We start from the raw sequence: 12,308 nt of genomic DNA on the forward strand, positions 1-12,308 counted from the left end.
CATCACACTCAGGCCCACAACAAGGCTAGAAAGAAAGGCCAACCCAAGTTTACCCAAGGCGTCCCACCCCAAAGCAACCAGAGCATCAAACAAAAGGTACACGATGGCTGCCCAGTGGCCTATCAAGACTATAGAGGTAATGGTTATCTTAGCAAGGGAGTCCAAGAAGTCAACCCAAAGACGACACAATAATGGGCAAAGGGTGCTATCAGCTGCCCAGTGGCCTACCAAGTCTAGCAAAGGCAAATGGAACCACAATGAACTTTTTTTTTTTTAAATTATAAAAGCGCACGGGCGCGCGTGTGTGTGTGTGTGTGTGTTGGGGTAAAGATGTTTTGAGAGATGGGTTGTAGTCGATTAAGTAATTATACCATATGGGAGAATGAGAAGGAATGGTTAGATCCAACCCATTACCAAACAAACAAGCTATCCAACCACTTGAGGGTGTCAATGACGAGGGAAGGGAGATGAAGGAATGATGATGTGGTGTACAAACCGCTAGCAGAAACAGCTTAGGATCCATCTAGTGGTGCTTTGCACAATGAGTATGCTACATGCTATGAGATGCTCATGCAACAAGTGCCACCTGGACAATGTCCCTCTTGGGGAAATTGTTCACTTCTCCAAGCATCGTTTCCAAAGATGATGAAAATCACGCAATGCAAAAGGAGGAGGTACAATAGGGGGGAAAAGACCAATGTCAAAGGCAACTGCCGAGAAATGTAGAATGCCAAGAAGGGTAGCAATTCCCTGGAGGACCAATTGAAATCTTTCATGAAACCACGAGGATACTGGAGTAATGCATTGTAGTGCTACCTATGTAAAACAATCCGAATCCATGGCATTCAACAATTCTACCTGCTTCAATGTGACTCCCACCCCAAAGCTGATCCCAATTACTCTCATGTAAGACATGCCAAATTTCATGTTGTTTGCTATGAGAGCAAACATTCCAAGTGGCAATCTTTATATACTAGCAGAACAAATATCAGTTTCAAGGCTGATCCTGCCTCAATTGAACTTTTTCTGCCAACACCTCAAACACTCCATCATCTAGAATATCAGCTGGCGCTGCAAAGGCATTCCACCCATGACACTCAAACTTGGATGAAGATGGCTTACCTCATTTTTAGAAGCTAAGTGTGGGTATCAGCAATCCCAAGGAGTAATCACCTTACCCTGTTTGTCAAATGCATGACGTGCAAGGGAATCCTAGGGCTGCTCAGCATGCGATCACAAATTTGTAGGGAGCTTAGAACCAAAAATAACCATACTGGATGCATTTGGCACTGAACACTTATGCTTTTGACACACATACACACAAAAGAAGTCCTTGGAGCTTGCGAATGAGCCAAGTAGCTGCTCAACAACCTTCTTGCCTCTTTTATTCTGAACATCAATCCATCCTAATTCCTCTGAAACCGAAGATAGTGCAAACAGCTTACCCTTAGCCGAATATCTTTGAACTGGCTGGTGCATCAACCATCATGCTAGTATCTGTACTATGGTCAGTCCTTACATTTCTTTTTCCTGAGCACTCAGCCATGAACTGACCAAGCTTGCCACAAGAGAAATAGTGGCTAGCAAAGGTGTCTCGTTCAAGTCTAAACCTCAACAAATGCATACCAATGCAGTTCTTATGCAACCAATTGGGCCTTTTTCTTACAATATCCCATAGCATGCACAACCGATTTCCACTTGCTGCCCTCGTACTTTGAGAAACCAAAATAGGGCCAATAGCTGCCATTGCATCCTTTCACAAAGGCAGTTTTCAACCTCAATCCATACCAGAACACATATGCAACATTCTTATTTAAGTGAAAATTGAAAATCAGCCATGGATCTCCATGTCACCACATGCACCAGCTGTCTATCAACCTGCCCAAATGATCATCCTGGTTCTTTAGCTGAAACATCCACATAGGATCCAGCCTATACATGAAGACACAACAGAAGGTCTCTCTCTCTCTCTCTCTCTCTCTCTCTCTCTCTCTCTCTCTCTCTCTCCCCTTAGATCAAGATCCATATTGTCAGTGCTTCTATCTCTCTCAGCACACACAACAATAAAAGAAGCAGCAATTGAGACAATAGATGCTACCTGAAAAGAGGCATACAAGGACGGAAGAAATGGGTGATCAAGCATTGCAAGAATTTCTCTTTCTGCACATGCACGATGAACCTGGAAATACAATCCCATTAGATGTTAAAAATGCTCATCTTTCCATATATTGTGCAGTATAACTGTACTTGCATAATGATACAAGTAGTAGAAGTCTAACCTTGTTTCTGTTGAGCATGACACTTTTATCCATTGCCTTCATTGCAAAAAGTTCTCCTGAACCACGTAGCTCCACCAAGTGCACACTACAAAGTTTGCAAGCATGAAATTTTGACATTTTAAAGGCTGCTATTATATCAGAAAAAGTTTCATCCTAGATTGACACTGCTTGCCTTGAAAGGAAATGACTACCTGCCAGTATCCCCAAAACCAAGAGGCTTGATGGGACAAAAATGTTTTAGCCCAATCTTCTCTCCTTTTTCACGAATCTTAAACAATACTCTTACATATTAGAAGAGAAAAGGAATTAAATCAAACAACAAGATGTAAGCAGTACATATTCACTCATCAATCGCTCGAATACTGGCCTAGCATTTTCTAATCCAATCAATAGTGATTAGGAGGAACTCCAATTTCCCGAACTACATCCAAGATACCTTTTGAATAGCCTTCCACAGATCACTTTGTTTCTTGTGAGGTTTAGGCAGAACAGTTTTCGAGTGGTTAGCCCACAGGTCATCAGGTGTCTGAAATGTGACAGCAAAAAGAATATGTAAAACTAGAAAGCATTAGCACGTTAGTTTCTAGTGCTGACTTTCTTGCAGTGTCACGGGAACCATTTGTTGCAAAAGATACATGACAGAACACATCAATAAATCATTGTTGTCAAATTAACTGCCATTCCAAAGAAACTAAAAGAATTCACTAAGCTGTTATGGAATCACACATTATGTAGAGTATCAGCTGCTATTTTTCTAGCAAAGAAAGCATATAAACGGCTGCTTTAATTAGAAACCTGTATTGTTATATCACGCACACATTAGCCCAGGTACAAAGATGATTAATCATGTGAAATTTCAATTTAAGTCATGCATTGTTTGAAGTATCAAAAGCTCCAGAAGAAAACAATTGTACACCTCTTCCAACACTGTCTTGCAATAGCCATAATGAGCAACGAGCACTGGACAACAAGGTGGGACGTAGAACTTTAGTAGGAACTGATTAACACAGATTCAGCATAAATATTGGAACACTCTTGAGGGTTCTTACACAGGGCAGCAAACATGTGAACGGAGACAACAATAACTCCATTTGCATACTAACAGTGGTTGGCACAATTTTCTCAAGAAGCATATATAGAGTACTTAATGGGTCCTTCACGTGAGTCTGAAAACATAAACTTTCAAAAATCATCAACTGGAAAAAAGGAAGAATCAGTATTATGATGTATCATGATGATTGGCACCAAATATGAAATATGGTACAATTGTACTAAATCTTTGGTCAAGTTATCTAACCCTAAAGAAACTACATCTTCATCCCTTCATCCTAAATACAACAAACAGCATTCTTAGCTAGGTGAGCACAAATATCTACTAAGCAATGCAAGATAGAAAAACACCAGCCTTGTTTAATTTGTAAGGCATGTGTACTTTTTTAAGCCTTGATTTGTATTCAGAGATCAATCATGTGCAATCAACTTAAAGTGTTAGATGTTATCTCAATGTAATGTCTCACCACCGCTAGCTTTCATATTCTACGATTAAAATGTGATGTTTAGGACAGTATAAGCAGATCCAGCAATCTAAACATGGCAGAATCATGTAATGAGGACCCAAGCAAAGTGTGACTTATGGCAACCTTCAGCTTATTATTACGTACCAAGTTTGCATCTGGAAGCTCCCGGACTGCCTCATCAACATTTAAGGCCGTCGCTCGTACCTGCAATATCCAATGAGAGTTGTCAAGGCATGCAAATGATTATGCAGCCTGAAATTACACCGGGAGAAAGAAATAGAAAACCAGCTATAACGTACAATTTTGGCACCCTCTTTCTCTGTCTTCTCAGAGAGTCTCTTTTGAATAGGTTCAAGCTGTTCACTACCATCCAATTGAACTCCGATAAAATATTGCAGCTCTCCCTGAAATCAACAAGAAGCAACAACCAAATGAGTTGAAGAAAATGGAGAAATAGACCAAAAAAGCTAAACAGACTGAGTAGTACTTTTTGATCACGCATTGGCTGTAGGTGGAATAGATTCCAAAATCGTTTTCCTGCACATTGAATTCGCCATCAAGCTTCAATAAAATTGGCAGTTACAAACAGCTAAGTGCTTTGATACGAAAGAATACACTACACATAGAAAAGAAAGATATCCAATGGCCTAATACAGAATTACACTTTCTAAATAAACAAAAAACTTTCCATGCCTGACATCACGATGAACTATCACCACTACAAGAAGCTAACAAAGAAGCTCAAGCGCATTTAAATAAGTGTGATAAGCAGAGGTACATATTGGAGATGTCTAAGAGCTGGAACGGCTCATTGAAAATTGAGCAGGCCATGTGAGCCTCAGTCACAAGCTTAGCAGCACGTGCTTGTGCTGTCCTGCAGCTGCTGTCTTGCCATGGCTGCGGCATGTGTCCAGTGCCTGCTGGAACATATCTGTTGCAATTGCACAGCATATCTGCTTCGTAAAACATAAAGAGCTGCATGAAATGAGGTTATCCTAGTTTATAAGGAAGATACAGAATCATAACAGGCAGCACAAATGAACACAGTAGACACAAACATAAATGCAGCAGGTCAATTGTGCATGAGCTGCAAATTGCAAGCTCACAAATCCATGTTTGTACTGCCCCTCAGCTCACCCCCCTTTGGCCCACTTGTCCTGTTCTCTGCGTTTCCAAGGATTATTTGTACTTTTCCAATGCTTTAAAAATCTTGCCTACCTGAGGTTTCATTTAGACCAGGAAGTGGAAATTATAAGCAGGCTCTCAGTCAGTAGAGTCATTCATGTGTATGTTACATGTGTGTCTCATTCAGATTGTGTACAGCTGATTAGGTGCAGCCCTCTTCCATTCGCACTCTCTCTTTCACGTGTTTTCATGATGCATGTGTTCAAGGCACTAGGAAGGTAACCCAAGCATTTATGTTTCTTGGCCCTCCCATCCTCGTGTGCAAGATAGCCTCCCAAATGCAACAGCCTCTACTATTTCAGGTTGCATACAGCTGTGTTTTAGTAGTTACTAGCCTTCTCAGTCGAGATACAATGTGTGCAAATATCATCTACTTCAGATCAGTCCCAAAAATGCATTTTACTCTTCCAATGATCTCAAAAACCTAAGTTCAGTGCCTAACTTCTCTAATTTATGCTTTCTCCTGCTACATTTTGGTTCCAAGACAGAAGCTAGCCAGTTTATCTTCAATTCCCCCCCTCACTTCAGAACCACCTTGCAGCATTTCATTTCCATGACAGCAGACAGCCAATTTCCTCACTCCCTCTTCCTTAAACCAAGCTGGAAAACTTGTGCTTTCAGTTTAGTACAGGCTGCCAACAGCAGACATGTATGACTTCTTGTTTCCACTAAAGATTTGCTAGTTGTAGAAGTCAACTAACTAGTTAACTGCACAAGGCCTAGCCCTTTTCCAGGTTCACTGATCTTCTCTCAAAAGGCCTCTCTAGAGGGTTGCATAGTAGTCCCAATAGATACACCCCAAAAAATCTTAAAAACCGCTTGACTCCACATAGAGTGATCAAGTCACCAAGGAGGTTCCCATGCCACTCGTACAGCCGGCTCTCCAAACAGGCCTCACAATGAGGCTACATGCAAAATTCCCAAGTCATGTTCCCAAAGGCATTTTTTTCCCCGATCAGGAACTTAGACCATGACACTTCTGAGAAATTCTTTTCTACAGTTGATCATCAGCAGACATACTTTCAACTTCAGCTGCTAATGAAGGGTTCCATGGTTCGCCAAGAGAGCTCAAGTAAGCCTCAACTTCAAACTTCAATAGGAGAGTGCAGCAGAGCAGACCCCAGACTCCCTAGTTATTCAGTGCCAGTAGGGACTCCTGGTTCAGATCATGGGGTGTTGTGCAAATTGTGCTTCTTACTTCAACCACACCAATGATATTGCCACCTTCAATACGTCACTAAGCACAATTTTAGAACTGTAACATGACATTTTGTTATCTCGTTTTGAATGCCATTTCAATAGATACTTCCTGTGGAAAGGATCATAAGGAAAACTTGAAGCACATTTTCCAGCTGTTGGCAACCAACAAGGTCTCCATCAATCAGAAGATGTCTGATATTTTCATGGATAACATCTCTTACGTTGGCCACATTCTCTTTTCCATAAAAATCTGGATTTCACCAAGGTAATTCCTATCTTCAAGTGCTCACACGTCACAATCAGGCAGAACTGCCATTCATTCTAGTGTTTGACCATGGTCCACATTCCACTGTGATTTTGTGGAGCACTAGGCCCGATGACAATCCCCCCAAAGTATTTGACACATTCGCAATTGCAAGTTCCTTTCCGCTGTGATCCAGTTCAGCAAGTGGCTTTCTAGAAGCTCCAAACTACTATGGCTTGAATCAAGTATTGCGGATCTCAAGGTTCAATGTCATGTGAGCGCCAAAAGTCCACTCCAACTGAGAGAAACATTGTACTTGCCAACAAGAGTTGCTTGCAATGGTACACACACTCAACAAGTCAGAAGCATTTTTCTCAGGGCCCATTGAAGAGACCAACCATCAAGCATGCTTTTAGGCTTTCACCCAATCCAACATGAACATTTTTCCTGGATAAAGCAAGTGGTAGCACTCTCTCAATATTGTTATGGCAGTGAGTATGCCCTTGTCGGTAGAGAGAATCAGGTAGGGGAATACTATTTTTGTTGATAGCTTATATTATAGGGATTGCAAACAATTTGGACAGTCTGTAACAACCACTGTTATACTGAAGACTGGATAAAAACATGGATCTTGCCTACAAAGCTTTATAAAGACAGTTTCTGTTAGCTGCCATACGCTCAAACAGATATTACAAACACCACAACTTGAACTTGAGCTGTCCTTAGTACCTGATTTGGTATAATTTAGCAGTTGAACTGTGATTTCCCTTTGTTCCCTTATTGCGTCTCTTATTCTGGCCACTGTAGAATAGTCAGTATCAGGCCCCTGAAGAAATCTGCAGAGCGATCAGAAGTCATTAGAGAGTACATGGCTTTAAAATTGCAGACTTCTCATAAGATCTTTTTTTGGAGAGCCTTTCTATTTTCCACCAAATAATATAATCTTCTCTTCAGGAGTACAACCAACTTGTATAAAACCAAAAGACTGTGCAAGAAGCCAAAGCAAGGCATATATGTACAAGTAACTTAGTGCAGCTTCCATTCAAGCAAATTAGTATTAGCAGCCTGTGGCATTCATATCCAGATCATTGACAAGGACCAGAATCAATTAATTCACAGAACAAGACTCTGTATGCACGGTTAGCACTCTCTCCAGCTGGTGTGCAGATTTGAAAATCTCTGGTTGATAGCAAGCTGCAATTATTGCACATCATCCATTTATAAAACAATAATTATTTGCTCACAAATCCAGAGCAGCAGCTTGTATTTGATGATTAAGGCTAGACGTGACTGCATTCCAGTAAACAAAGATAGAAAACGCGTGCTATAAAGATATTTCTTCTCTCAAATTGGAGGTGTACAAGTACAGTACTTGCTAGGTTATCACAAGGTATTTGTCTCATTCATGAAGCCTTCCAAGTTTTGGAATGTTTACAGTTGAAAGCCTCATCTAGCACATGGTACGTTGTTTTGCAAAGCTCATAGAAGAACCAGACATAGAGGACAAACCTGCAATTCCTTCCAAGGATCTCTTCCCTAGTGTACTCAGTTAGCTCTAAAAAACTGTCAGATGCAAAAATCTGCCAACACCAACCAAGTACATAAGGTGAAGATAGAAGAGGAAGAAGTACAAGTTTAGCAAATCTACAAATGACAGTTAAGGTATCGAAAATCACAAAAAGTTCAATCACTACAAGCCTTGTATCCTCTGACATACAATGGGATTGTCAGGTAGCCTTGGATCAGTTATCACAAAGTTTTTCTCGATCCGTTCCAGTGTGGTTGCCAAATCAATACCCCTACGAATTTCCTGCAATCGCTCCTTATCATCGAGCTCATCCAAACTGTCAGACCCTTCTTCATCCCTGGTCATTAGAATCTCTGGTTCAATAAACTCGACTGGCTCCGGTTGACTGGCCTTTCCACCAAACTTGTCTAACCTAAAGAAACACAGAAAACAATACCAGGTGAATATCACACAATCGTGTAATAATCATCATACATTATTTAGAAGACCACATCTAATGCCATTATCAACCATATCGGGATTACCCAATCAATGACCGAAATCCAGACGATCGATGCCTTTTAGGCACACCTTCAGGAGTTTGCTCTGTTCTTATCATTGTTTGAGATCCACGACTATCAGCTGGTTTAGAAAGAGGCTCATTAGGGGCATTCACAACCCCTCCTGCATAGTTTACTGATGCAGGGGGCAGGTGAGGGGATGTCAAGCTTGAATGATGGGGGTGTTTAACAGCCTGCACCAGCTCCGTCACCTGCATCACAGCTCTGTCCTTTTGCCTGGCTGCAGATATAAGAACCAAAATAATACATTAACTTTTTTTTTGTGGAAGGTCTCTCATCAATTGCAGCAGTATAAATATCCACTTTGAAAAATGAAAACAATAACAGGGTTCAGTTGTATCAACAGAACAGCCAAAAACGTTACCATCATATTTGATAAGTGACTCTGGAAGCCCATTTGGCCTCAAAGCCTTGTCTTTATAGCCCTCGGTGTGTTTGCTCACCTCTACTTGCATTCTGTCAAGTTCAGTTTAAATGTATAAATGCAGCACTACAAGATTACAGGTCCAACAAAAGTCTATATAAGTAAGATGACTGACCCTATAAACTTGAGAACATTTCCCTGCTCATCCTTAATAGGAGCTATAGTGAGAAGATTCCAGAAGGCAGTTCCATCTTTTTTGTAGTTTAAAAGGCGGCCACAATAATTTTTTCCTTCTGCTAGTGCTTCTCGAATCTTTGCTACATCTTCAGGGTCTGTATCTGCTCCTTGCAAGAACCGGCTACAACCATCCATTCCAACAAAACAGATGACTAAGAATAAGAAAGAAAACATCTTACATATCCTCTCAAAGCCAAGGGTGGGCAAGACCGTTTGAACATAAACACATATATACATAAACAAACAAATGTATATCGCATTAGTATTAGTCAACTTTAACAGCAATAGACATGACATTCTGCTTTGAAGCTTTCACATTCTACACACTGCTTGTCATCATCTAGTTAGTGTTCCACTGTCCTCCCTGGTTCACGGACAAGTCTTAAATAGTGATTTTTAACAAGATGTGTTTTCTGCTTGAACATTCGCATCATCATTGCAGATCTTACTGAATTTCTGTGTCTTTGTGCATGTGCATAGTGAACTCCTTGGCCGTGGCTCGTTTTAAGTGGCATCCTGATCAAATCTTTTAAAAGCCCCTTATGAAAATTGTGCACATCTGTTGTTAGCACGAGATTGTGTTTGTAATCTTACAACTTGCTCCTACCAGTTCAACACAAGTACAAAAGGTTGAACATTAAATAGAAGTGGGCCTGTAGCCAAATATTCTTGTACTTTAAAGAGTATAACCCTGAGGAGCATTTGGACACAGACTTACAAATATGACAATAAGATCGGTCCAAACTTAACAGCTCTCAAACTTCAATTATTACATGAGCACCAAGAATGGTGACTCTCTTTAACCACTACTTGGCACCTTAAGTGAGATTGTATTAACCAGTATGTTCTGTCCAGCTGCCTTTTCCAGGGACACAACTATTTATTGAATAAATGAATTTCAGCTCTTAGTTGGGTATTAAATTAACCAGCCACAACATTGCACTTGACAACAAACAGGCCTCCACAGCATACTATCTGCAATATGTGCCTTACATATCAATGATTGCTCCACCTACCTATTTCATTATTACTTCCCCTCAACGGCCACCAGGCCTCATTTAACACACGCCATGAACCCACAGTGAGGAGACCATTTCACAATGAGATTCTTTCCTGTGTAAATGACTAACACATCTACAGATTTGTTTACGACCCCTGACAAATATGCTAGCACTGCCTGCAACCTTGTCATATTGACTGGCTACAAAAAGATAACACCAACCATGTATGACTGAAACAACTCAAAGGACTTACTTGCCCATTACTGGCCCCAACATTTCAAATTACTAGCTACAATGAAAAGATAAGGCATCCAAGTATGTTTGGGAGTCTCGAATCATTAGCCCGACATTGTCTTGGTTTTGCAGATGAGTAACAGCTTTCATATCCTGTCAGCTAATTGATTTTCTTTCTAGAGGATGTTTGCATTGGTCTTTATTGTTCTCCCTTTTTGACATCCTCTGCATTCAAAATTATCCAATCACCCCCATGTGATCAACACTGTGCTCTGAAAGATGTTTATTCTCCCAAAGCCTTTGTGGCACAGCATATACCTACTACTGAGCAGATAATGTATCATCTCCTTGACAATTTCCATGATGGTGCCAAAAGAAGGAAATTTTGATTCTAGTATCACGTGTCTGGACCAGACATACTCCAGTCTCCAGAGCCTGAGTTCAGAGGTTTTACAAAGAAGTTCCTTGCTTTCTTTTGAAAACACAGAAATTTATTGATAACTCTATTGAGCTGTGAGTCTTTTTCCATCGTATCTTTGTTTGAAATGACAAAGTAAACAAGCAAAGGAAAACTGATAAGGAACTGACCAGTTTCTCCCAATCACTTCCTTTGAACTGTATCCTGTCATTTTGAAAAACCCTGCACTCGCATACAAAATTGGATAATCAGGTCGAGTTGCATCTGAAACAACAAATGTCTGCTGGAAGGTTTCAAGGGCATCCTTCAAGTCCTTGGACACCCTGGGGATGTACATAGCTACGCCAGAGTCTTCTGACGATCTCATAGATGTGTCTGAAACCCTCTGTTGACTGCTAGATCTCCTCTCATCCCCAAACTTGCTAGGACCAACACTGGGTCCTCCACCTGCACCAACATTGCTTTTCACTACCAATCCCCATTCTGCTGCCCTCTCAGCCATGCTAGCCTCTGACATCACTTTTCGGCCTCCACCCGCAGTTTTACCATTTTTCTGAGTGATCCCTTCACCAGCCTTATATGTGGGCGCATCCTCCAACCCCTCAGGCCAGTCAGCTTCAATTTCCTTGACGCCCTCTCCCTCCAAAGGGAACTCTTTCACCTCAAGCTCTGTGACAGGGCACAAGGCCACACCAGGTGAGGAGGCGGTACCTACATCTAGGGGGCTCTGCGTGCTCGGTCCATAGCTGAGGGACTTGTTCCACATGTCAACCTGCTGCTTAACTTTGCTTGCTTTGGGATTCGGAATGGACTCGTCCGCAGGGTCAGTGAGGCCTCGTGCCAAATTGGATGGCAAGGTGGGGGTGAACCCAGAGGGATTGAAAACCTCCAGGGAACCACGGGAATCGCGAGGGAGGGTAGGGAGGCCTGCGGCGGATGGGTCATAGGGAGGTCTGCGCATAGTATATCCTCCTCCTGCACCATTACCACCGCCAGAGCGGGCTTCCATGGTGGCGAGAGAAGCAGGGCAAGCTGCGGGTGGAGGGAGGGCAGAAGCTACACAAAAGGAGTCAATTGGAAGGTGATATAAGTGACATGTCGATTGCCTGCATCTACGAATGAGGATGGCAGGCGGCGGAATTTGAGTTAAAGCACAAATGCGTAATCAACTGTCTAGCTGTGAGTCTACCATAGCTAAAGCTCGCCAGGGCCATTAAACATCATCATCGGTTATCAGCATCATCATCATCATCATCACCCTATGAATGAATGAATTTTGGGGGGGGGGGGGGGGGGGGAGGGCCTTGTGCGAGCGAACGAGCTCATGGAGTAGATAGATGGAAGAGGGAAGAGTGTTACTGTAGACGATCGAATGACGATAATTAATTTTTTCCCTCTGAAAAAGCCACATCCAAAGAAAACATTTCTCTAATTCGAGTGAGATTTTCGACCAATCCTAGCGCTCCGTAATAGATTTACCCTTTTTGAAAAGGAGATGACGTGGAGCTGGGGATGTCGCGGGATTCGTCCAAGTGGAGGGT

General features: G+C 41.8%; 1 protein-coding gene across 3 annotated transcripts in view; it reads right to left on the bottom strand.

Annotated features, from left to right (window-relative positions):
- Positions 1 to 12,056, bottom strand: part of LOC148008239 (phototropin-2-like) — a 29,924-nt gene extending 17,868 nt beyond the window's left edge. For 2 of the 3 annotated variants that reach the window (XR_015690193.1, XM_087674366.1), the window contains exons 1-14: positions 10,938 to 12,056; positions 9,053 to 9,235; positions 8,878 to 8,969; positions 8,478 to 8,733; positions 8,143 to 8,365; positions 7,935 to 8,005; positions 7,155 to 7,261; positions 4,284 to 4,333; positions 4,096 to 4,200; positions 3,941 to 4,000; positions 2,716 to 2,805; positions 2,471 to 2,547; positions 2,280 to 2,364; positions 2,099 to 2,179 (exon numbers count right to left, since the gene is read on the bottom strand). Coding sequence is in view for 2 of the 3 variants with exons in the window: in XM_087674366.1 (XP_087530492.1) it covers positions 2,099 to 2,179; positions 2,280 to 2,364; positions 2,471 to 2,547; positions 2,716 to 2,805; positions 3,941 to 4,000; positions 4,096 to 4,200; positions 4,284 to 4,333; positions 7,155 to 7,261; positions 7,935 to 8,005; positions 8,143 to 8,365; positions 8,478 to 8,733; positions 8,878 to 8,969; positions 9,053 to 9,235; positions 10,938 to 11,776 (2,319 nt within the window). In the remaining variant the exon portion in view is untranslated. The remainder of the gene's footprint in view (positions 1 to 2,098; positions 2,180 to 2,279; positions 2,365 to 2,470; positions 2,548 to 2,715; positions 2,806 to 3,940; positions 4,001 to 4,095; positions 4,201 to 4,283; positions 4,334 to 7,154; positions 7,262 to 7,934; positions 8,006 to 8,142; positions 8,366 to 8,477; positions 8,734 to 8,877; positions 8,970 to 9,052; positions 9,236 to 10,937) is intronic. The other variant, XM_087674367.1, reaches the window with a different exon arrangement.
- Positions 12,057 to 12,308: the final 252 nt, after the last annotated feature.

This window comes from Lygodium microphyllum, unplaced genomic scaffold (assembly GCF_053477565.2).
Source record: "Lygodium microphyllum isolate KBCC unplaced genomic scaffold, Lygodium_microphyllum_v1.1.10 scaffold_231, whole genome shotgun sequence".
Lineage (NCBI taxonomy): Eukaryota > Viridiplantae > Streptophyta > Polypodiopsida > Schizaeales > Lygodiaceae > Lygodium > Lygodium microphyllum.